Source organism: Thalia democratica, chromosome 7, assembly GCF_965202585.1.
Source record: "Thalia democratica chromosome 7, ktThaDemo2.hap1.1, whole genome shotgun sequence".
In the NCBI taxonomy this organism is placed as follows: domain Eukaryota; kingdom Metazoa; phylum Chordata; class Thaliacea; order Salpida; family Salpidae; genus Thalia; species Thalia democratica.
The window spans coordinates 34542270-34569182 of record NC_139171.1 but is presented as its reverse complement, the minus strand read 5'-3'; the positions used below and the strand labels follow the sequence as shown (position 1 = coordinate 34569182).

Below are 26913 nucleotides of genomic sequence, written 5' to 3'. Positions count from 1 at the left end.
TTTGAGCCAAAAAATATTCCCTGAGTGACCAGAAACTTCCCTGAGTAACCTTCAACTTCCCTGAGTTTTTTTCAAATCCTTAAAAACTTTATTATTTATTAAAAAATTACAATGCATATTCTAAGAATATTGAAGAACTAGCCGCAAGGCTAGAAAAATTATAAATAAACACTTGAAAAAAATTACTATCAAAACAAAATATTGAAACTGGATTAACTAAATCTCTTTCTAGATCTAGAAAAATTTTTCCCTGAGATTTAAAAAAAATCTTAAAGTTTTCCTGAAAATTTGCCCACCCCTAGCCTAGATCTTCCTCACAGCACTGGTACAGTTGAGGACATTTTTCTACCTCTGTCATCTCCATGCTATCTTTAAAAATAGTTAACTTTTGCTTAAATATGTTCCAACCCTCTTGATTGCAGTCTCCCTATTTGAGGGCGGTCTATCTTTGGAGGCTTTGGTTTTGAAGAGCTTGCATTAATGTGAACATAGTTGTGAATAATAAGGAAAGAGGCAGCTACAGAAGCATCCACATCTGGTGTTTCATATGTGCAACTCCAAGAGGACATTAAATCACAGGCATTGTTGTTTCAATTCAGCAAGATTTTATCATAAATAAATTCTTTCTTGCTTGAGTTTATTAACGAACTAATAACAAGTATGATAAAATCTGTACTACAAAACATAATGAAAGCTAAAGGTAAATACTTATACTTTTTGCATATACTTAAGTATAATTTAACTTAAAGACTTTCTTTTTAAACATGCATTAAAGTCGATAATGCACACTGGCTTAAAATTATTGCATTAAAAAAATCACTAGTTTTTTACTTACTCAGACTGACTCAAGCTATTTTGATGTAACTAAGAGCAGTTTTTTATCACTAATGCTAGTTTTTTTTTGCTTTAAAAAGTGTTAACCCGTTTAAATAGCACATAGTTTGTAATAAATTAAATGTCTCAAAAGTTATGTAATAAGGCGTTGTGCTGTGTAGGTTAAAAAAAAACAACTATGAAAAAGTATAGTTTTGCATTACAAAAGTTATATTCTAATTTTAATTCTACAAAATTGAAAAATGATTGTGTGGTCAGTGAATATTATTAGTTAGTAATTTTTTTTTCTTAAAAATGTGTATAGTTTTATTATTAAAGACCTTGAAAATAATTTCAGTAGGTTATAAATATAGAATGTCATATTCTAAATAAAATGAGTTAACAAATAATTATTAATAGTTTTCTGTCATTTTTAAAAATTTTACTTCCTTACAGGTTACTAGCTAATATTATTTAAAACTAGAAGCAAAAATTAAGAATTTATTTTCACACAAACACCCAATTAAAGTTTTTATCTGGGTTTAAATTCTTCAAAACACATACTTATGTAAAGAATGTCAAGCAAAGTTACTGAGAATGAAAACCTGTTCTCTATTTTAAGTCATTTGAAGAATTCAAGAAACTTAAAGGTAATATATTATTTTTATCAACAATTTTATTTTCTATTTTGAAAAGCTTATAGCTTTATAATAAACTTCTCATTAGATTTTTAAACATATTATTATTTATTTTAATAGTTATATTTAAAAAAATATAAAACATAAGTAGATTATATTTTGATAGATTATTTAATAATAATACTATAAAGTTTTATTATTTAAGTGTTGCTGAATTCTTGTAATAATAAATAGTCTTGAAGTTTTAATATTTTATATAATTAAGCAATGATATGAAGTTTCCCAGAAAATATTATTTGTTCAGGTTGGTATATAAATCAAGCTCACTTTATTTGAAAAATTGTATTGGAACATAAGTGACCAGTAAATATACAATACGTTGCACAAGACACACAATTTCAAAAAAAATAAATATATTTTGAGCCTCTTCAGTAGAGTACAATGCTAAAAATTAAAAAAATTTTACACACTTATATAGTAACCAAGTAATCATAAAGTAATCAAGAGATTAATGAAAGACAAAAGCAATTAGTAACAGTTAAAATCAAATAAGTCCATTTACGTTATAATTGATCTACAGTAAAACTAAAATGAAAACAATCCTTATAAAATGTTATGAAAATAAAGAAACAGTAAAGTCAAAATCTTTTTGCTTACATAAAACAGGTTTCCTTAACAAAATACAAATGGCTTCTAATCAAATCAAAAACATTACTACACATTTTAATGATTTCAAATCTATCTATATTATAATTGTTTGCACAAGTTGGATTATTAACTAAATGTTCTGAAATAGATGAACTTTAGATGCGTTTGAAATCTTTACCGGTATATCATCTTTCTTATCTGACAGGAAAAATTCTCTACACATTTTGGTATGTGTTTTTTTATTCTCTTCCTTAGATGTCTGGTTGTTAATCCAATATAACTTGCTGTACAACAGCAACTGTACTGGTAGATTACCATATTTTTATTTAATTTTTATACTGGATTCTATCACCTGGTGTTATTAGTGGGTTAGAGGTAAAAAACAATTCTAGGGTTTGCTGCATAATAAGTATTTCTTACTAATTGTCTAATTTTCTTTTTTAACATCTCTGAGCTTTTATTAATAAATGGAATTTTTAAAGTAACTACACATTTTTCCGGTCCTATTGTCTTTATTCTATCCAAATTTTTCACATGTAAATGAATTGTTTTGTTAACTAACTCTTGTGGGTAACTGTTTTTGTTTAATAGTGTTTTGATTTGTTTGATTTCACTTAGTAGCAACTCTGGGGAACAAATTTTGTGTGCCTGATGACACAAAGTTCTTATCAAATTTACTTTTTTCTTTAAACTGCAGTTTGATTGAAAGTTTAAATAACATCCTGTAAAAGTTTTCTTTCTGTACACCGAAGTTAAAAATCCATTTTCTTTTTGTTTAATTATACGTCTAAAAATGCAAGTTCATCGTTGTTTTCTTTTTCTATTGTGAAGTTTATAGAATCATGAGCATTTTTCAAAATATTAAAGAATTTATCTATAATTTTCTCGGTTCTAACTAAAATAAAACAATCATCCACATACCTTGGATATAATAAATTATTTTTGAACGCAGGAACAAATTTTAATTCAATATAACCCATAAATATATTTGCTAATGTTGGTCCCAATGGGGATCCCATGGCTATCCCCTCTTGTTGTTAATAAATTAAGGAATTAAAACTAACTTGACACCAGAAGTTGCCAGTTTCAAAATTTTTTAAAAATTCATTCTGCTAATTGTAGGTTTACTTAACTTAAACAATGTATAAACACAAATTTTAATAACCTCTTCCAATGGTACGTTAGTAAAAAGACTTTTAACATCAAAAGACGCAATAAACGCTAGCTTCTATTTCTCTAATTTTGTCTACAAACGGTAAAGGTTCATCTAAGTGTTCATCTATTTCAGAACATTTAGTTAATAATCCAACTTGTGCAAACAATTATGATATAGATAGATTTAAAATTATTAAAATTTGTAGTAATGTTTTCGATTTGATTAAATTAGAAGCTATTTGTATTTTGTTAAGGATACCTGTTTTATGTAATCTAATTTAGGTGGAATCTCAGCAAGCTATAGCCAGATCTTGTAAAAACTTAAAATTATTTCTTTTTTAATATACAAATACTTTATTTTTTTGATCACAAGCAAGTAGTATTATACTTTTCTATTTAGTTATTTAATGACTAATTAATGAATGTAAGATAGGATGTTTCTATTTCATAATTTTCCATTACAAAAATACTGCCTCTGGTGAAGGAATTTGCAAAAAAAGCTTTTACATAGAAAATTATGCAAAATTCTAGGTAAAATGTTTAATTATAATTTCACATAAGTTGCAATATAATATTTTGTTGAAATAGTAAACTTTTTAACTAAAACATTTATGAACTTATTAGGATTATTTTTCTTCAATTAAATTTCGTGAATTTTTATTGTTATGTGTAAAGTAGTAAATATGGTATAAATAAACAAGTAAAAACAAAACAACTTTGTTAAACTTAGTATTAAGTGAAATAACTGTTTTTTTATATTTAAGATTTTTGAAAATATTAATTTATGAATTATATTTAAGTTATTGTGAAGTATCTAAGATTATTTTTTAGTTCTTAATAAATTGTTAAGGCATAAGCTTTAGAAATTTCATAGTGTATCTATTATTTTTACATGTAATATTTTTCAGATTGAAACTTTGAATCACAATGAAAATATCAAAAGGTAATAATTTTTTGTATTTTAATAAGATGATTTGTTCTAAATTCTTAAAAAATGTTTTCAAAATATCTAGATACATTTCTAGATAATCATTTTTATAAGATTTTCATTATAAATATTATACAATGTTCAATATACTATTGTTGAATCTTTTTTATTAATATCTATAATCTGTGATTGACCATATTTATTGTTATTTTTATTAGTTTTAAATTTATTTACCTATACAGACAGTTTCTGTAAATTTATATATAAGAAAATTACACGCTTTTTTGAGATATATAGTGATTTTGTAAAAAAAATTCCTAAAAAATAACAAGTTTTTCTAAACTTTCAAAATTAATTTAAAATCTATTTTTCTTAAATTTTTTTGACAAGTTTCCAGAAAAATACTTTGAATGAAAAAAAAATTGCAGGACTAAAAAATTACAACTAGTTTTCAAAATATTTTGGGTTTTTAATTTAAATAAATTACATAAAGTTTTTAGAGTCTTTACAAAAACTTGTTAAGACTCTGGTTTCTCTAAATGGGCAATATCAAAACTTGTAAGTAGACGAAAAAATTAAGTTTATTTATAGAAAGAATATTTGATAAAAAGACTTAATTGTTTTCACAAATTTACACAGGATCCTTGTTTTTTTATTTAAGTAATACATGTTTCTGTGTATTAACAAGTTAACACCTTTCGGCGGAGCTCTGTAAAAAATAAGTAATATGCAAAATTGATATCTTTAAAACTGCAAAAGAGTTGTTTGGTCTAAAAGTATTTCTATTGTGTTATATATTTTTAATGTTATCAATAATATAATATTTTTATAATAACATACATTTATGTTAACTTTTTAAATACTTGTAACTAATAAGCACTTTGAAGTAATAAATTAAAAACAAGGATTTAGAAGAGTTTTAAAATGCTTTAATAAACTAATGCTTTTATACTCCTAAAACAAACTTCATTTAAATTTTAAACTTGAAAAAATCTAGAAAACTCAAGTTTTAATAATTCCTTTAAATAAATCAATAAATGTTAAAAAATTAATGTTGTAGTAAATTACAGCAGAACTGTCTTTACTTTGTAATCAAGTTCACTATTTCATATATTTTTCCTTTTTATAAAAAAACCATAACTTAATGCATGTTAGTACACTGTTTGTTGTTTCCATCTGCAAAAAGTTTCTTTAAGACCAAAAGGATCACTTTAGCAAACACTTTATTTCGTTGGTGCTTGTTAAAATCAAACGAAAATCTTAATACTTTTTATTTACAAAATTTGTACTTGAAGTATCTTTTATGTAAAATGAACATAAAAATGTTTACCTTATGTAGTTAGTGTAAAATGTTAAGTTTATATTTTTAGATAGTTTTTAAGACTATCACCAGTGAAGATAAATATAGATCATGCGAGTCATAGTTTAATTAATAAGATTAACCAGATTATTAGTTCTTGGTCGCTTAAATTCTAGCGATGAGTTTAAAGTTTAGTTTTTTTAAGTTGTGTAATAAAGTTTGCTTTTATTGGTTATATACCCTTAAAATGGTTTCGATCTTCCATAAATTATGTTAAACATTTATTTTAAATTTACAACTGTATTACACCAGTTAAGTTGATATAACAAACCTAACCTTTTTTACCTATAAAATTTAGTTTTTTTTTGTTTTTATAGTGTAATATAGTCTATTGGTTTAACTATATCTCAAATGATTTCTATTTTTAGATTTGGTAATTTGCTGGAGTGGTTTATTTGTCACTTTCAAAGAGAACGAAACTTTCAATCGCATCAGAATAAGGACATGTTTATTTCAATATATAAGGAAATCATCAAAAACAAACAAAGTCTAATGTTAGTTATTTTTAATTTGCAAGGAAAGTTTCAGTGATCAATTTATATTTTTCTTACAAGTCCTAAAAGGCGTAAAAATGTTAATAATCCAGTAGTTTGATGTTTATAATAATCTAATGAACAAATATTTTTTCACTTGCATAAGTTAAAATTTTAGCACTAAACACTAATTTTTAAGTATGATTTTTGTAAAGCTTCTGTGAGTTTTATAAACCTGTTTTACATATATTTTGTTTCACCCTTTTTAATAGTTTTTGTTCACCTTAGTTTAAATTTTATTTATTTATGTGATAAACTCTTGACAAGTACTAAAGCTTCTTAAAACAAAGTAAAACACAAATATTAAAAAACAATCACGTTTTCTTATTTTTTTGTAAAAAATGTGAATAATATGAAGATCTATACTCCATATCTGAAGGTAAATGTGGGTTAAATAGTTTTTAGGAAAGTATCTAGCTTTGAATTAAAATAATGAAACTTGGTGTAACAGATTACTACTTTTATACTACTAAAAAAAAACTCATGTTTACTTTTTTTTAAAGTCTAATATAGTTTTTTACATAAAGCTTTTTATTGTTTAATATGTGTAAATTCTCAGTTAAAGAAAAAAAGAAAAAAGTAATTACTATAAAGTTTATTTGAATCTTCTTAAGAAAGAATTACTTGAATTTTGAATAGTTTAAAATGTGGTTTGAGTCATTCTTAATACTCAATTTATTTTAAATGAAAAAAAAAACCATCCGTAAAAATAGTTTTACATATTCTTACTCTTTTTGTCTCATAAAAAAGAAACTCACAACTGATAGTTTAAAAAAATGCTAAACGTCGTTAACTTTAAATCTAAAAACAAAATTGTTTAAATTTTCAGTTAAAGTAACAAAAATTTAATCTTTTAAATATTTTCAGACCCAAAATTCAGATACTTATTTTTATAAATGATTAGAAACTAAATATGTTTCGAAATATAATAATTTAAGTTAATTAATTGTAACAATAGTTTCATTACAAAGCTATATTAAATTTCAGTGAATTATTTAAGCTTTTTCTGGTGGCTGACGATTACTATTTTTTACATTATGTCTTTAAAAAAACTTCTTAAGTATCAGTTGAAAACCTACCATAATCTATACTCTCAAGCTAAATTGATTATCTTTTTCACAACGTTTGTTCTCAGAAATTGTAAGGCTAAACTGTTATTTTTTTTACTTATAAAGTTTAACACTTTTATTACCATTTCTCCAACCAACAAATACCTCATACAAACAATCAATCAGGAACGGCGTCGACAACGACAACTCGGTGCGAGCGGTCTGGTGCGTCAGGATACTGCTCAGGGACGAGAGGTTCCAGCAGATGTTGGTGCGGGACGGCGAGACGCTCACTTACTTCTCCGACCTCTTCGGCTTCGTCAGCTGCGACTACATGCAGTTTAAAAACGACGGCTCTCTGCTGGACCACCTCTGCAGTTAGCTTTTGCTTCGTTTGAAAATGTTGTATAACTTGTTTTTAAATGTCGTCGTTTATTTCAGTTGTAAAATAATGTTAATAAAGTAAATGAATCGCCTTCAAAATAACAACTGTTTTCTGTTTTTGTCAAAAAATTAACATCGATTAAGAATTTTATTAGTAGTTTTTTTATCTTTTAGAAAATTATTTTAGATAATTGTGCTTAATTTTCGAAAAACAGTTCAAACAATCAAGATTTAAGTAATTAATACATCTTTGATTTCTATTAAACTTTATCATTAGTAGTATGTCAATTTTTCCAAGGTAAAAAGATTAATCTTATAACAGGCTTGAGCGGATATTACAATTAGTTTTGTTTTTTTATTCAGTTTACACTAATTTTTATTAAGTTGTTTAGGTGTTATAAATATATAATGTATATGTTTATCATTTTTTTGTTACTGTTTTTCTTTACAATTCTCAATTACTTTCAGGAATATTCCAGAAGTTGTCAGTGTCGAGAAAGAACCACGCAAAGTTGCTCGAATGCAACGTGCACGTCATAATGATCAGGTTGCTCGCCTCCTGTGACGTCACAATACTTCACTGCTCCATCGTGTTCCTGATCGCGCTCGCTGAATGGTATGTTTCATATCAGCATTTACACAATGTCTTTAAAAACCTAACAGTATCAGGGTTGCCAACCAGTCAGACTAAATCAGGCTGGTTAAGAACTTTATCGAAACTAAGGCCGATCAATTTTATTTTCAGGACATTCGAAAAAGTAAGGATAGTTTAGATCAGGGTTTCCCAAAGTGGGCCAAGTGGTCCCCTAGGGGGCCATGACAGATACTCAGGAGGCCATGAGCAGCAAAGGGGGAAGAGGGGGGCCATGAGCAGTAAAGGAGCCACAGGGGGGGGGGGGCATGAGGCCATAACTTGAAACTTACACTGACTAGATATTCTTGAGTTGCAGATGAAGAGCAAAAAAAAAAAAGATCCTATGTGTATTTTATCGTAGTTTATGAGTAACCTATATGTTGAAGGGGGCTATTGCTTTTTCAAACTCTTTAAAGAGGGCCATTTGTAAAAAAGTTTGGGAAACCCTGGTTTATATTTTTCTCTAAATACATATATAGATAGTTTTTATGAATTGAAGTCAACTTTTTTCTTAAAGTTGTGTTTCTTTATGTATAAAGTCTTCATTTACTACTAAGAGTATTTTAACAGTATTTAATCCTGATTAACAGTAAATTATTTAGACTTATTATAGTTTTCTAATAAACTCAGTTTAGTTTAATGTAAATCAGGACAGTTTTTGTCACTCAGGCTGACTTTTTTAGTTCAGAAAATTGCTACCATGAAAAACACAAGAAGTTTGTTATTATAAGTTAAAATCAAAATCTAACAAACGTGTTAAAGCTGCATCTTGTTTTATACATTGTAAACTTTTTTTCTTTTTTTATACCAATCGCATGTATATATTTTCTTCAGCCCAAGTAGAACAACTTTCTGTTTTTTTTTTTAATTCCAACAAGAAATAACAAAGAGTCAGTCTAATTTCGACTGTCAACAAACAAAACATTCACAGCAAACCGGTGGTGGAGGCGATAGTGGCCGGTCACGTGACTGAAAGCTTGCTGCAGATGATACAGGAGTACGAGGAGGCGAGCAAGGAGCACGCCGCCAACCTGCTGCGAATGCTCTCCACTCACGCTGAAATAAGGGAGCAGGTTTGTGTGAGTTTGTGGAAAGTTTAGAACTCGTGATTGTAGCTCGAAAACTTGTTTTGTATATGATTCGGGTTGAATTAGTGAACGTGTTTTTGCAGTATGGTAGTTAACTTGAGGTTTTTTTGAACGTTGCAAACCTTACGTGTATATATATATATATATATATTTATATATATATGCACATATACTTATAAATTCATTGTAATAAATCTTTTTTGAAAGTTTTAATATAACTAAAAGTGTTTATCTTCAAATAATCTCATAAGTATTGAAATTTTACTTTTCGTAATAATTTTGTCTTTAAATAATTAATAATATTTTTTTGTTAATAATTTTTGTTAAACAAAGCTTTTTAAGTTTTTTTTTCAAATAGTTGTCAAAAATTTACTTTTGGGCTGTCCAACGTATTAAAAAATCGTGAAAATATTTACCTATTATTTTTTTTGAAGTGTTAAGCATTTATGATAAATCCAAAATTGTTAAATAAATAAAGAACACTTAAAGTTCATTTTATACAAATTATTTTTCGTGCTACACTGTCAATTGTTTACATAGCGATAAAAGATAAGATTTTTAATCTATTGAATATTTTTAAAACTTAAAGCAATTGTTATTACGTCTTTTGAAGAAACAATACTTATATTTTATATAGTAAAATCTAATTGATAAGCTTTAAAGTCTCGAATTTTATATCATCGCTTTATATAACTCTCACTCTCCCACACTCCATATTCGTTCTTTCGGTGTATTTAATTTTTAATACTCTTATTGTTGATTATTAAAATTGTTTTTAGATTAAAAATTAACTTCATTACAACAATTAAAGTACAACTCAATATTTTTTAATTGTTGTGAAGCTTCTGATATACGACGCTCTCCCAATACTCCTGTCATGCATCAACGACTCGGACCAATGCGAGCTGCTGTGGCACATCACGTGGTTGATCACCAGAATGTGCAGCGGAGCGGAAACAGCCAATGAAATTCGTTTGTTGGGTGGGATCCCTTTGCTTTTGAACCTCCTGCACAAGTAAATATTTTTAAAACTTTTAATAAATTAATCGATTTAATTAGCTTTCTTTTGATCTAACAAGTAAAGCAAGTATTTTTTATAATCATAGTTGTCAGATTGGTTATTATCGTATCGCCACACAACTACTCAAGCATGAAATTTTTGAGTTAAAAAACAAACGTTTATGAACGCGTTATGACTATTTACATGTGAGGTTTATTGAGTTAATTCAACCCTGCTGACAATACCAACCTATGTTAACAAAGTTGCGTATAAAGTATACTAGTACTTTTTGTTATTAACTTTTGTTTAAATTGAGTAGATATTTGAGTTACTTCAAAGACAAAATATGCTTTTTTGTATAACAAATGTTTGATCAGAATAACACAGAAGTAAAACACATTAATAATTTTAGCTGTAAGTTTTCTTTTAAAGAAATATATTTATAAGGGAAAGATCGCTAACATGCGGGAGAAATGAGTTGACCAGTGCCAGCCACAGAAACAGCAAACAAGCACAATCTCAAAACTCCAGGTCAAAGTCACAAAAAGATATTATCAAGAACCGTTTGCAGGTATGAAATAGTTTTTTTGATGTTATATTCTACAAACTGATTTTTTTTTCTGTTAGCTTTCCTCAAAAATGTTAAAATTATATTGAGTTTTAAACAGTTTTTTATTTTTTCATTTGCAAGTATTTAATCTGTTTTTGACGAAAATACAGAAACTAGCATAGACTAGTTTGGTTTATAAGCTTTAAATTGCCACCGAGTTTACACAATTTCAAATACACTCACCAGCTGAGGTCGGCTTGTTGCACGGCGATAACGGAGCTCTCGCTGGACGAAAGGTGCACGCAGGCGATAGTTCAGAACAACGGCGTCTATCTCATCGCTCAGCTGATCATGCCGCATCAGATAAACGAAAAGTTTGTTGAAATGTAATTTGTAAAAATTGTAGGTTTATAAAGATTGATTTACTTTGATTGTTTGTACGTAGTTTTTACTTGTTTTACTTAATAGTTAGAGCATTGTTTTCTCATGATTTTTAAATTTAGTTACACACTTTTTTAGTTTTGTTTAAGCTTTTAAATATTTGTAAACAGTTAATAATCTTTGGATTTTTCATTTATTAATTTTAAAGCTTTTTTTTTTGCAAAACAAAACCAAGTTTGCAAACGTTTTATAAAAAGCATAAAGTGTTCTATGCATTGTATACATGATTCAGTATGAAAAGTAATTAAAACTTTATCTAACACAAATCTCACAGATGCCACAGAGCCGCTTTCCAGCTGCAAGTGAACGCAATCAGGGCGCTGAGGTTCCTGTTTTCGCTCGAGCGCAACAGGAAGCTCTTCAAACTTCTCTTCAAACCGGAAATGTTTCAGGTTTCTACTTTGTATTGCAATAAAAATGGGTTCGAAATCAGTTTGTTTTTCACAATGCATAATGGTATCTTACTTTTAAGTACGTGTTGGGTAAATGTCTTCTTGTACAAGTCAGTTCATTTTTTTTTTCAAGTTAAAACTAATACTTTATTAACAGAAGTTCATTGACGTTGGACATTTCGTCAGAGATTCTACAGTTTACAGGCCCCTCGTCGACTTGCTCAACTCCATGAATGTGACTTTTAAAATTTATTTTATCTGCTATCTTTAACAATTAAAATAATAAACTTTCATGTTTATGAAAGTTTGTACTTTTGTTGTTTCGATGTAGTAGGTTTTTAAATGTTGGCTAGCATGATATTCTAAAATGTTTGTACTTCAATTTAAAATTTTCTTTTTATTCAAAGTATTTTTGTTTGATAACTTATTTTAAAGTCAATAAAACTATAAAGTTTTTTAATTGCTTCAAGAACTTTTTTTAAACTTTATATACTATCTGTTAAAATAAAAAATATCTAAAAAATGTTAATGTAATTCTTCTCAATTTTTTTAAAAGTAGTTCAAAGTAACCCTCAAAAGCATGATCAACAGAAAGGCAGAACCACACATTTTTTTCACACTATTTAGCAATCTAAAATAACACATACTTTCAAATTAAACACTCAAACACATCCAGGAGTGCAGTATGGACGAGCTGCAAGCTGAAATCGAGGAACTGAACCGGAACAAAATCGCAAAGAGGCACATCAACGAGTTCGACGTGTACGATGTCATCGGATCGGGCGCTTTCGGCTCCGTTTACAGGGCGAGTTTCAAAGTTGACTTTGTCAGGGTCTTTTACTTTTGTTTGATGTTAGTGCTTTTGAGGTAAATAAGTTTTTCTGAAATTGAAATGGTTTCAATTGTAGAATTGCCGAAAATAGTTTATCTTAATTGTACTGAATAACAAGAAAGTTGACTTTAAAACAAATCATTGGAACTAAAGAAAAGTGTGCGCACTTTCAAGGGTAACGATACTCACCAGTTTTTTAGATAACCACGTTATTATCGTGTTGTGTAGACCTAGTTGTATGATAAAAGTACTACAGTCTAGACCTAGTTGTGCAGTGATAAAAGTATTCGTATAGAATAATAAGACTGTTACAAATGTAAACAAAAACTGCAACAGGTGAAAAGAAGGTCGCACGAGAAGCAGCTGGCGCTGAAGGAGCTTAATATATCCGTCGGAGGGGGCAAGAGCGCGCGGGAGCGGAAGAAACGGGAGATCGACGAGATCGTGAGGGAGCTGAAGATAATCCGGGAGCAGCTGAGGCATCCCAACGTCGTCAGGTACCTCTCCACGTTTCAGGAAAGTCCGTTTGTGTTAGCTTTAAGTTGTTAGATTTTAAGATTTATCCTAGTAAAAAAAACGTTAGTTACTAACTTTTATTTTTTTTTTAGCGTTCTTGTTCTCTTAAACTTGTTCAATAATTTTGCTAATAAATGTTTTTATTATACAAAGTATCTTTTAAACGCGCATTTGTAATTTGTTAATTCAAGTTTTGATGTAACATATCAATTAATACACATTTCAAGATTTATCCTAGTAAAAAAACGTTAGTTACTAACTTTTATTTATTTTAAAGTTTTTGTTCTCCTAAATTTTTTCTACTTTATAAATGTTGCTAAAAGCAATACAAGTTCATTTTTTTTCGCATCAAAATATATTTGCACCAGATGATAAATTGTACATTGAAATGGAGTTGATAGAGGGAGCGACTTTGCAGGAACATTTCACATCTTTGCAGGAGAAAAAAGAATCTGGCATGCATGAAGACAGAATATGGAAAATATTTATTCAAGTTTGTTCTCGTTGATAAGTAGATTTTTTTTTCATGATAGTTTTTGTTGTTAATTAATTTTAAGTTTCTTAAACATCTTAATTTTATGTTTAAAATTGGAGAAAAATACAAAAATTTAAGCCCACAAATTATTTTTTTGGGTTACTGCGAAATACGTTGAAGAACAATATACTTGAGGTTTCTATATATTTTTCAACTAGTTAAACATTAAACGAGAGTTGTCGTCATGTTTATACTTTGTAGTAAAATTCTTAAACTAAAATTAATCCGAAAGACACCAAAAATGTTGACAGATGTGTCTCGCATTGAGGTACTTGCACGTGGACAAGAAAATAGTTCACAGAGATCTCACCGCGAACAACGTCATGCTGAGCGAAAACGACAAAGTCACCATCAGTCAGTAAACATAGTTGTAAAAACAATAAAACTATTGCTTGTATTCTTTAAAACTTTGTGTTTTTTCAAAATCATTTTGTGTAATATCGAGTATTTCATTAAATTGAAATAAACTTAAACATACTTTTAACCGATGTAAGTAGTTTGAATTAATAAAAAGTAATTTATTAAAAAAAAGCTAGGTTAATTAATAATTGGTTATATCTTGAGAATTATCAAAAGTTTAAACAAAATTGTTTTCAAACAACGAATCACACTAGTGACACTTCAACAGCTGACTTCGGTTTGGCGAAGCACAAGCGCGACAAATCTCAGATGACATCGGCGGTGGGCACCATTTTGTACTGGTGCCCGGAAATAATCAAGAACGAGCCGTACGGGGAGAAGGCCGACATATGGGCCCTTGGTTTGTGGTTGAAATTTTCTAAGAAAACATTGTGAAATTAGTTTTCAGAAGTTCGCAGTTTTTTTGGCGAACCTTAATAGAACTTTGTTTCACATATTTTTAGCATCAGTTATTTGTATTGATCCCGTTTTTTTTTTTTAATAATTTTAATCTAATAGTTTTATTTGTATATATTATATATGCAGTTAAATTTTTTTACACACTGTTTTTGATTTATTTATAAGTTTTTAGGCTTGTAAACAATATGCTGAAAAATTAAAACTGCTTTATAACAAATGGTCAACTTTTATAAATTTCGTGAACAAGCATGAGATATGTTTATGTAGAATTTTTAAACATTTCGTTTATTTAATCAGTTGTGAAAGACTTTTTTTTTCTGTGCAATCAGATTTAAAGTATTATTTATTCTAATAGCTGAAAATTAAATTACGAAAGTTATTAAAGATGCTTAAAATAACAACATTTTAGTTTATTTATTAGATTTATCAACAAAATTTTTTTTTTTAATTAATTTTTTTTGGGGGGGTAATTATCCTTTAACTTGAAAACTAATAACTTAATATAAATATTTTTATCCAACAACAAAAAACTGCCACTTTACTGATCAATTATTTCAGTTACAATAATGCACGTATGTTTTCAGGTTGTCTCCTCTACCAAATGGCAACGTTAAAACCCCCGTTCAACGGGTCAAATATGCTGACGCTCGCCAAGAAAATAGTGGAGGGCAAATACGAAGAAATCAACAATGACTATTCCGACCTGCTTTCCACAGCTGTTCAAAAGTTCGTTTGTATATAATTCTAACTAATATATGATACAGAGTTTTGATTAAGACTAAAAATTCTCTAACTTATTCATATGTGAATTGAAAAATGATCAAGTTCGTTTAATCAACTCAGAAGATTTAAGTTTTAGTTTTCAGAACTTTAAATTATAAGGTTAAAATAAACCTAAAAAAATACCAAATTTAATAAGACAGTAAAAGTTTCCACCAACATAGAATCAGTAACATCTAAGGATTATTAAGTTTTATTAATAAGTTTATCAAAAAACTACCAAGTTTAACATTACAACTAGAAATTTATCAGACGCCTGACAACATCACACGATTAATTTGAAATGTAGTTTAAATAAATAATAGCACTTTTTTAACTTGCACAAAACTTTCCTTTCAATTTCGATGTCAAAACATTTCCAAACCGTCAAAACTAGGTAAACAAGGTCACAATTTTTCTCAAATGCCTGGCGCCGGACTTATCCCTGTGTCTTCTTAAAACGTAGTCAGTTAGTATCCCACCATAAGTTAACGGACCTGATTAATTTTATTCCTCAAAACACCAAAATCCAAAAACACCACTTTGAAATGTTTCCCTACCAACGCAGATGCCTGACGCCGGACCACGCGAACAGGCCATCTATATGCGGGGTGTGCGGTCACATAAGCGACCGGATGATGCGGTACACGGACGACCTGACCATGCAGCACGCGAGCGCGGAGAGGAAGCTGATGAAGGAGAGGAAGAGGACGCAGCGGCACTTGAACGAGGCGAGGAAGAACAAGCACGACTACCACTCGCTCTTCCAAGCGTCGCAGAGCAACCAGGTACAAATTGTACGGTTTGATTTTTCACTCCCAAGTTTGTCATAATTTTTTGTGCTTTAAAACTGCTCATTCAATTTGGTTGCTATGATGCTCTACTTAAAATAAGATCTTATTGCAAGGTTTGTAATCATTTTTATAAATTTTTTTATTTATGCTATTCGCTTTTCCAAGCTTCGCAGAACAACCAGGTTTGTTGTTGTGTAGATTTTTCACTCTTGAAACTGTTTCGTTTTAATTTTGTTAGTAACAAAGTAACAACTTTAAGTAGTTTTTTTGAATTTTATGCAATTTTTTAGCCATACTTAATGTAGTATCTTTTTGCAAGGATAGTACTTAGTTTTAGACATTTATTTTCTTGGTTTTAGTGGTTAAATAATACAAGTGTTTGATTTAAAATTTATAAGAATAGTTTGAAAGTTGGTATCATCAATTAAACAATTACAATTTATTTCCTAGCAATATTAAAGTATGCTTTTTATAATTTAAAGAAACTTTTGTTGGTTTAAAGCAGGATTTCCAAAAGTTGCGATATCGCCTTTTTATTTTTAGAAAATTTTTAGTAAGTTTGAGGGTGGTTTTACAGTTTAGGTAGTAAGGTGGCAAGAACTAACTTACACTAGATAATTAGGGACTTGTAATGAAGAGAAGCGATTTAAAAAAAAATTGAAAAGGAGTCGATTACAAAAATGAGTTTTGAAAACCTTAGTTTATAGTATTTCATTTTTCATATTTAAGTTGATATAACAATTCAACACTAGTTGTTTCTGTCAAGCTTATAGAATTTATACTCTTAACCGTTAATGTGTTATAGTTTTCATAGGTAGTAAGAATTAAAAACTTAATTTAACAATATGAAATAACTTAGCTAATGTTACAAACATTCTTTTAAACCAGGAAAACTTCCAACGACCGTCATCACTGCTGCATTTCAACTCGAATCCGCTCGATTATGACGTTGTCTCCAATGACGTCATAATCGCGTCGAGCAATCCACGTTCCAGTTCCGCGGACGTGCTCAACTCAAACAACCACAACAACAATGGTGATTAGAGTTTCTTGAAATGTATTATTTTTGTCATTTGTTTCATTAAAAATAATTTTAACTTTTTTTCACTGGTGTGTCCAAATAAATGTGGAATACTTGTTAAGGCAGTAAAGTAAAAATTTTAGCAGAGAACAAATTGTAAATATATAACAATCTGTTTTTTATTTCTATAAAAAGTTACAAACTTTACTTTAGTTTTAACATTATTCGTTATTAAAACAAAAAGATCAGTTTTTACAAGTTGATGCAGATATTCAAAACAATACTTTGTAAAATAAGTTCCAATTATTGATTGAAAAGTTTTCGTATTAAAGAATTTACTCGTTGAAAAAAAAGTTATACTGTTTCAGAAAAGCACTCAAAATTTGTAAAGTATACAGTATTGTGTCATAATTAATACATGACACTATTGTTGTTCAGCTCAACAAGCGAAAACAAACTCGTTCGAAGTGCCAAGTGTCCCCCAGCAAAACGCAAGACCAAGTTAGTACAATTAACATGATAGAGATTACAAAATTTTTGTTCTTAGATTTTTAGTGCTTATAACAAATAAGATAAATAATTAAAATTTTGATAAATATAAGTTTCAATTCGTTATCTCTTAAAAGAAAAGCTTACAGCAAACATACAGAAAAAACATTATTTACTCACTTTGCGAGCAATATTAAAATTTGTGCAACACTGGAAAAAAAATTATAGAAGAAACATTTGTATCAAACGTACTAAAACTTATTTTTTCAGTTTACAACGCAAACATAATTTATATAAAACTTTCAGTATCATCAGTGTCAAGTTCCAGTTCTTCGAGAAACCGCCTGCTGAGCATATCGCCGCTGAAAGTCAGGGAGATTGACGATCCGGTGGCGAAGACCCTTATGCAGTTGCACAAGATCATCTACATCGACCAAGTTTGTCATATTTGTTTGTGATCTTTAAAAAGTAGCTACTTTTACAAAGTTACATTGGGTAGTGACTTGACTTTTTTGTGAAAGTATTTTTAAATAAAGCAATCTGCCTGTAAAATTTGGTAAAGCAGTTTCTTTTTTTTAGTTCAAAAAGTATTTTAAAAATCGGTCAAGTTTGTTGAAAATGTTTGTTGATAATCTTTAAAAAGTACCTACATTTACCAAGTTGCATAAGATGAAGACTTGACTTTTTTGTAAACATGTTTAAAGTACAGCAATTTGCCTTTGAAATTGAACAAAACATTTTCATCATTTAGTTTAAAAAAATTTAAAAGTATTCGTATTTAGCATTATGTATCTGGTAAGATATACTTACAGTGAATTATTAAACAACCCATGTGAAAGCGTAACTGCTATTTTCTCGAGGAACAAAAATAATTTGAAAATTTTTTACCATTTTTTCCAGCTGCCTCCCACCGATGTGGTGAACCTGCGCAGGAGACAGATTTCGAGGTACAAACGGGCGTTGTTCGCCCCGAACCAAACCAACCAGGATTACGGCATGCTCAAAAGCGAAATGCACAAGGTACATTAACGTAACTGAAGGTTGTGTGCGTTGAATTGGTATTAAGCACTGTGAATAGTGTTAGAAAGTTCCCGTCAGTAGGGTTTAATTTATTATTGAAATTAATTTAGTTACTAATGCCGAGAATTTTTTAACACTAAACACAATGCTTTTTACCAATTCTTGATTGAGTGTTTTACTAGTATTCTTTATAATCATGTGTTTTTTGTGTAATTACTTATGTTCATGTGTTGTTTAGCAAAGAAAATTTTGAAAAATTATTTTTAAAGTTTAAATGATGATATAACACTTACAGCTTGCGTTTATAAAAAAACTTACAGTTTTTTATGTTAAAGCTAGGCCTTTTAAATTAACTATTTATTGTTGAAACAGATAATTTTCAAAAATGATTTGTCTAATCAGGGTTGCTAAAAAATTTGGATAAACCTGAACTTTGAGAAATTTTGAAAAAAAACGAGAAAAATCTTGAAAAACCTAGAATTTTAAACTGTTTTTACATGTAAAATAACAAAATTTCAATTCTCTACAAAAAACTTATCATAAAAATTAAAGATTTTCTGTATCATAAATTTTTATTTTATTTAAAAAAACTTTTCAAGTAGTTTTACAGTATCTTTTCAATGTTGGTATACTGTTCAAAACATATTTCTAACCTTAAGATTTTATACTAAAGATCGACCAAAAGTTTATTTTCAAAACCCTGAAAGAATTTGAGAAAACATTCGGCAACCTTGTCTGATAAATATATTGTATATTATTTTTAATAATTATAAGAATCAACTTTTGCAACCATACAACTAGTTGCTACAAAAGTATAATTGAAATAAAAATAGTTTTCTGTAGTACTTTATCTAATAAATAGATTGTAAATTACCTTTACTAGTTATAAGCAACAACTCTGATTTTGCAACCATACAATTAGTTGCTACAAAAGTATAATTAAAATAAAGCTAATATTCTTTAAATTGATGACCACAGTTGTTGCAAGGGTCTCACGACCTCATAGAATGCTGCGGTGTCAACAACAAGGAAACGTCATTGTTACGTCACAACGCGGACAACGAAGCTGAAAGCGACGAAACAACGTACGCTCACATGCAGGTTTTCAATTTGAATAATGTTTTTCTGTTAACCAATCAAGATTATTTATGAAACTTGTGAAATGCAGTAATACTCTGTAAGGTTTCTATTTTTTTTTTTTTTAACAAAGCTGTAATGATATTTTTCAGAAAATGATAGAGCAAGTGTTGCACGAAAGCGGTTATTACCAAATTCCCCCTTCAAACCTCAACTGTTCTTGATGTTCATCCTGAAATAAACAATTAGTTTTTTTTTTATTTCAGTTGTTTCAAATTTTGCATAACTGTAATCTAGAAATTGTATACTGCCCAAAATTATTTATAAGCTTGAGTACTGAGAAGCTTTGCAGAAGACTACTTTTTTAAATCGTTTAAAAAATTTGAACTGCTTACCAATAGAAGCTTTTTTTAATTTTATTAAAATATATCAAAAATAAATTTGAAGGTTTTAATTTTGTTCATGTTTTTAAAAATAATTATACTTTTGTTAAGTTGTTTCAATGTTAAATGTTTAAATTAAATTGATACATTATCGTTTCAAACTAAAGAATTTTCAAGTTTTGTTTTTTTAAGCAATTTTAGTTTTAATCATGTAATCCTTTTTCTTCTTCAATTTCTATTCACTGTGATACTTGAAAACTGTTATTGATTGTTTTTATTTGAAATATTAACTTAACAAAGTTATTTTTTTTACTTAAAATTGAATAGAGCGATACTAAGTGTAGCAGGGGCTTTTTACAGAAGTCATCAGAATACCATTTGGTCCTTAACTATAAATGTTTGACTAAACCTTGATGTTTTTATTATACAAACTTGTAGAATCTATTTCTAATTTTTTGTCCTTTGTTAGTTTTACTTTTTTTTTTAAAATAAAGTTCAACATACGAAAGCTTTTGCACACTTTACAATTTATTTGTCAGTTTTTGACCACACCTGAGTTAACAAACAAGAAATCATTTTTTGAACAAGAAACTTATAACCACAAGCAACTTTGCAACTCCAGTTAATTAACAGGTTTAAATTATAATGTAAGTGTTTTCAACTATAATATTTTTTATAGTTTTTTATTTTTCACAGCTTGACCATAAAAACAATACTGAAAAGCAGTGGTGAAAAGTAAAAATTATTAATTTATCTGTCAATAAGAATGTCTCAAGTAACCTTGCTTGGTTGTAATTTTGGTAAATCAATTTACATTTCAGTTTCAGAAGTAACTCTTTAATTTATACTTTATTTTTATGCTCTTCAACCTTTTGTAAACATATATTTAAGCTGTTTTAATTTTGTATTTAACAATGGCCCACTATTAGTCTTGCTTTACTCAACTTTTAATCGTGATTGAATCCGAAGTATTACTGTCATACAGTTGGTTAACTTCGCGTAAATGTAAAAATAGTTCACAATATTACAGAAGGCGACCTTAAACGTTATCGCAAGTAGCTCTTGCCTACCAACAAGGTCAAAAGCAGGGTTTCTTAAGCTTTTTTTCATAAGACCCCCTTAGAAGACATTAAAAAAGCAATGGCCACATCCAATAACATTTCTCAAAAAAACTATACTTAAATTCGCCTCAGACCTTTTTTTGTTGCTTTCATCATCAACTCCAAAATATCGATTGTTACTAGTCGTATAATCTTATTTAGATTAAATCTTACTAGATAAAAAAAAATATTTGTTTCTAAATAAATGAAAACTATTACTTTAATTGAAATACAATCCAATGTGTTAACAAGTAAATTATTTTTCTACTTTTAGTTATAAACAGTTATACTAAATAATCTAATTAATTATTTTGTTTTAATTATCAACAAAAGTATCATTACAGACATCATATGTTAATGTTTTTTTTCTAAGTGCAACAAATCCAGTTTGATAAAAAAAACCAAATATATTCGAAACAGTTTTGTGCATAAATAAATTTTTACAAACAATTTTGTTTTTATTGCTGCGGATATAAAACGATCAAACGTTATCAAAAATATTCGTTAATCATTACAGATTTTTTTTATGTGATTTATTTTTAAGAATAAGTACAGTTTCTTTATTTTAAATATACAGTCAGTTAGTTATTTAAACAACAAGTTTTACTAACATGCTTGCTTCTGCAAATAACTTGTTAATCATTTTCCCTGATGTTTACAAACTAAATATAAATTTTATCAGACAATTTTTTAATATTTTGTTTTAAATTATGTACTTAATTGTTTTTATCGTTCTTATGTTGCATTAAAAGTTCTAAAAAATCTAAACACTGAAGTAAAAGTTTTTATCAAAGTATATTAAAAATGAGGATGAAAAGTACCATACCGTTTTACTAAGAAAAACTATTTACCAATTAAACTTAAGTTTAACAAATAAAATAGATTGAAAACTATGTAAAAAAAAATACTTGAACAATAATTTAAGAGGAAAACTACTTATACAAGTTTGACTGCAGTAACTTGCATATTCTTTTAAAGATTTTACGAGAAAAGCTGTTTGATTTTTTTTTGTTTCAATAGTCCTAGACAAGACGTTAAAAAGTATCCAAATAGTGTGCGACTCAATAAGCGAAAGGCTTTTTCGTGAACCAGGTCCTATAACCAAATATTTTTAGGACTTTTTTGGTCGTTCAATAAACAATGTATATATACTTTAAATATTTTTCTTAGATTTTTAATTTAACTTAATATAATTATTCTTAATGATAACGAATTTAAACAGTACTCTTTATTTAACTAACACATGTTTATGTGTGCTAATAAGTTAACACACTTCAAAGGAGCTCTGTAAAAAATAGATACTGTAAGGAAAGAAGAGAAGCTAAAACGGTGTATATATGTGTTTATTAAAAATAAGAATAAATACAGTAGATTAATGGTTAATAATAGATACAATATATAATGTTAAATCCGACTGTTATAAAACTATATAATATTTGTAATTATTAAGTCTAAACTATGATAAAGTATAGTAAAATTCAGAATAAAATAGAAAATCAAAACGTAAAGCACTCACATGAAAGTTAAAGATATACTGATTCATAAGACTGAACGGTCATTAAACATTCAAAAAAAAAATTTGTAATTACGACACGATGTTACGCCCTAATACATAAAAAAAATCATTTACCTTGCATTGCAAAGTAGATAATTTTTTCTTTATGTTTGGAAAAAATCAGTAAGGCATTTTAATTGAAAAAATCACAACTTCAACTGCATATACATTACATATTAAATAAGATAATTAACTATTACTTTAGAAAAAGCTTAAGGTTTTTAAGATTACGTAGACTTTTTACAGGTGTTTTATATATATTTTTTTAAATGCGAGTTTGTGTTTAAAGAAATGTAAAAATGTGAAATAACAAGGTGGTTATGTGCTAAGTATAAACCTGTAGTAAAAAATCTTCTCACCGGTCTATTGGGCGTAGTAGGTAAAAAAACACGGTTTATCTGTGATTTGAACACAGGCTTCCAATTCAACTTGGAACTTAACCCATTAAGGAACATAAAAAATATATAGTTGAGTAAGAGAAAAAACCATGCTGGAGAATAAAAAAAGACATGTATAAAAAAATATAATTAAATAGATAAGTAAAAATTATTAATGACTTAGGATTTACAACTATATTAGTATATATGAAGTATGTGTAGGTATGTTCATAAGAAAGAAAAGTGAAAGTGAAATGTGAGAAAACGCCAAGTTTTTATTTGAAGATGAAGTTGTTTTAAATATCACGTATTTTACTTAGTAATTGTTTACCAATTTCCATTCGTTAAAGGTTGCATATTTGGCAGATCTTGCTCTGCGCCACCGATGTTGTTGTTGACGTTGTGAAGTATGCTCCATTTCATTTCTGGTTTGGTACCATAACTGTCAAAATACTTTCAAACGAAATCTGACAATCTTGTGCTGTTCTTTTTATTTACATGCTTGAAAGTATACTTATGCACAGTGTATCTATGTTTAAAATATTCTCCTGTCTAACACTTAACGGATTAAAATTATATTTATATCTATCATTAACCATTAATCTACAATAACCTTTAGTATTTACTCTAATTTTTAATGTACACATATATACACCTACTTTAGCTTCTATTCTTTCCTTACAGTAATTATTGTTTAACCGAACTCCATTGAAGTGTGCTAACTTGTTAACACACAGAAACATGTGTTGATTAAATTAAAAAAAGTACTGTTCAAATTTGTTATTACTATATACTCCAGTAAACTTGTTTCGCTAGGATCTTTATTAACAAAAAATTAACTTTAAATTTTGAGTAGCTATAACAACTCTTATTAATTTAAAGCTAATAAGCTCTAGACCAGGGGTCGGCAAACTGCGGCCCGCGGGCCAAATGCGGCCCGCGAAGGGTAAATCTGCGGCCCACGAGCGCGTTATTTTTTTGAATGGAATGCAGCCCGCGAAAGAAAATTTTGCGGCCCGCGAGCATGTAAAAGTGGCCTGCTGAGCAAACATATATTTTAAGTTAGATTTGTTTGATTAATTTTGTTTTAAGTTTCTGTATAACATTTTTTAACAGCTAAAAGACTTTACTGATTTAGGTTGAGAATTTGAAAAAGACAAGTTAGCATTCCACCAGGTTTTTTTTCTCAATTTCATAATAACTTTCTTCTTACAACAGCAAATGATTTTCTGAAAAAAGAGTGTAAGAAGTGTTTTGAATTAGTAAGATAGTTATATAATACCTATTTGGTAAAAACTAAATGCAATTGTTTCTGTTTTGTACAAAAGTAATGCACAGTAATTAAATAAAATGTTATTTCTTTACAGCTTAGTTTTTATTTACACGTTTTTTATACCTAAGTTTCTATTACAGATGTTTTTTTTTTACTGAATACTATATTCTAGTGTGCACAAAAACATTTAAAATAACAATAATAATAATAAGAAATAATGTTTAATTTATTTTGATTTTGACACCTTTGATTTTTCAGAAGTTTCCTTTGCATTTTAAATTAATTCCTATGCACACCAATGAACAAAGATGCTCATATTTTAAGCACTTTATATTTAATACTTAACGAGATAAAGTTTAGTTTATGCATAGTTTTTTAAAATAGTTGTTTCTACAATATCTAACTGTGTACAGACACATTGAATTTAATATACATGACACAAGTAAAAAAAGTTTTTGTTAGGTACACTTTTTGATTTTTCAAACAATGCTTTTTAACAAAATAAGTTAATGTTAATGCGTTTCATATAAAAAGTAGCTGTTTTTTGGAACTACCTATTTAATACAAACTAGATTGAGAAATGGTAATTTGTTAAGTTTGTAAACTTTTAATCAATTTAGTTCAAATTCGATCAAATAAACAAATAAAAGTTGCTTCATTCAGATTATGACTATTTCAAGACTTCAAATGTCAGGCCAATTTAGTTATTTTTCAGTTTTTGACTTGAATTGCTTTTTTTACGCTAAAATATCAGGCTATTTTCGATCACTCGGACTGACTTTTTGCTTTAAAGATTGGTAAATTAAATTTATGATGTATGTTTTGTTTAATGAACAGTTTTGATTTGAATTAAAATATATTTAGATTTTAAGTCTTGCAGCTGATATAATTTGAACTACTGTTTATATTTATTGTATACGAATAAGTGTTGCTAAAAAATCCCCGAAAAGCTTGGAAATTGACAATTTATGTTTAAAAGATCTGTAAAAGCCTTGAATTTGAGAATTATCGAAAAAACCTTGAATTTTAAACAATTTTTACATGTAAAGTAATGAAATCTCGATTTGACACAAAAAGTCTACCATATAAATATCTTTTAACAAAAAACACATTTAAAGTAGCTTAACAGTACCTTTAAAATATTTCTATATTATTTAAGAGAGTCTTTTTTACTTTTAATTTAACTATATACTAAAAATAGAAGCAAAAGTTGTACTTTTAAAAACTTTATATTGGTGCATTGCACTTTTGCTTTTAAAATGTATTTACCTATTGTTGTGCTTTGTATTGGAACTAAACCTAGAAATTCTTCTAAAATGTCAAAATTAGTAAAACCACCTGTAATAAAAATTCTAAAATGAGCAACACCTGTTGTATCAGTTCTCACATCTTAACAAATTGATTTAAGTCCTAATTTTGTATATGCGGATTTATAAACTTCAGACATTTCCTGAACACGATTTCTTGTTGATATTGAAAAAATAAACAAAAGTATTTTACTAACCCAAACACAAGTTATCTAAATAAGTTTTTAACTGTAAACGATATCTTTTTTTTAATAATTACTTTTGCTACTTAATAACTTGCCTTAACAGTTTTTTTCTGTACAGTCTGTAACTAAAAAAAATTACTAAAAATAATCATGTGCGTTGTTGAAACTGACTTAAGTGATTTACTTTTTTTCGTTTCTCGCAATAACTCCAAACTAACGTATTATAGTTCTAATAGCTCGTCTTACAGTTCACATTTGCTCTTTTTAAGTTCAACATTTTTATTGCAGATAAAGAATTGCTATAATGCTCAATAAAAAAAAGGTTTTTTTAATTCGTAATAACATAATAAATTTTTATACATTTGTTAAAAATGATTAAAAACTTAATTGTACATTCAAGCTGAATAGTAATAATTTTATTTATATAATTAATTCACTGTAAATAAACTTCGGTATTTCTTTATTTATTGAACTTTATTCTAAAAAGGGTTACCAAACAAACAAGCTAGTTTTTTTTTTTTTTAATTCAGACTAGGTTTAAGCTTTAAAATTTTTTTTATAAAACTCATGTATTTCTCAAACTTTTATTTTAAAGATTTTGATTAAATCTTCGAATTCTCAGAATAGTTTTTATGACTGTAGTGTAGTTTACTAATTGAATAATTTTTGTCTATTTACATATTGTGCTTTTTTATAAAATTGATATTTTAGTTATGTATTTAAGCATGATTAAAAAAAAATAGATATATTAATTTTTATTAAACTTTTAATATAATTCCGACATTTTTGCTTTTAAAGTGGCAACCGTGAATAGATTACTAATAAGGTATTTTATTAAAGTACTCCAGGATTAATTGTGTTAAAATTTTTTATATAGCTTATCTACAGTATAAATAAGTATTAATTTTATTTAAGTAGCTAATTACTGAGTTTTCTGAAGAATGCAAACTATTTAAGGCGCAAAAAATATTTTCAAAAGTTAATTTTTTTTTTAATACGAAAAGGTTTCATAATATAAATAATCTATAAAAGTGACCCGTAAATGTTTTCAAGCTAGGTTTTTATAGAGAGTTAGGTTGTAAGTAAAATAATAAAAATATTTTATCAAGTTTAACTTATTAAATGTTTAGGAAAGTTCATATTTTATTAACACTTAAGTATATTAAACAGTGTAAATTCTATTCCAAAATATATTTATATATTAAATAGGCATTCTATGTGTAGCTAAAAGTCATTTAAAGTAATAAAGTAATAAAAT

General features: G+C 27.8%; 1 protein-coding gene across 1 annotated transcript; it reads left to right on the top strand.

Moving 5' to 3' along the window:
• The first annotated feature begins 1323 nt into the window (after positions 1-1323).
• LOC145840157 (serine/threonine-protein kinase Nek10-like) lies at positions 1324-19971 on the top strand. Its single transcript, XM_082947305.1, has 24 exons — positions 1324-1463; positions 4163-4197; positions 5911-6036; positions 7311-7501; positions 7977-8124; positions 9074-9215; positions 10073-10245; positions 10678-10801; positions 11027-11154; positions 11496-11613; positions 11771-11848; positions 12290-12418; positions 12782-12965; positions 13330-13454; positions 13748-13850; positions 14125-14256; positions 14900-15041; positions 15643-15862; positions 16757-16904; positions 17328-17390; positions 17685-17815; positions 18279-18398; positions 19377-19499; positions 19628-19971. Exons 1-24 carry the CDS (start codon positions 1389-1391, stop codon positions 19697-19699), a joined length of 3030 nt encoding a protein of 1009 aa, XP_082803431.1. The 5' UTR covers positions 1324-1388; the 3' UTR covers positions 19700-19971.
• The last annotated feature ends 6942 nt before the right edge of the window (positions 19972-26913 follow it).

Bases quoted from the DNA above. Each gene is read 5' to 3' on its own strand.
- LOC145840157 (XM_082947305.1), top strand. From the start codon at position 1,389: ATGTCAAGCAAAGTTACTGAGAATGAAAACCTGTTCTCTATTTTAAGT. The intron at 13,851-14,124 runs GTCAGTAAACAT...ACACTTCAACAG, and splicing joins AAACGACAAAGTCACCATCA to CTGACTTCGGTTTGGCGAAG. The intron at 19,500-19,627 runs GTTTTCAATTTG...GATATTTTTCAG, and splicing joins CAACGTACGCTCACATGCAG to AAAATGATAGAGCAAGTGTT.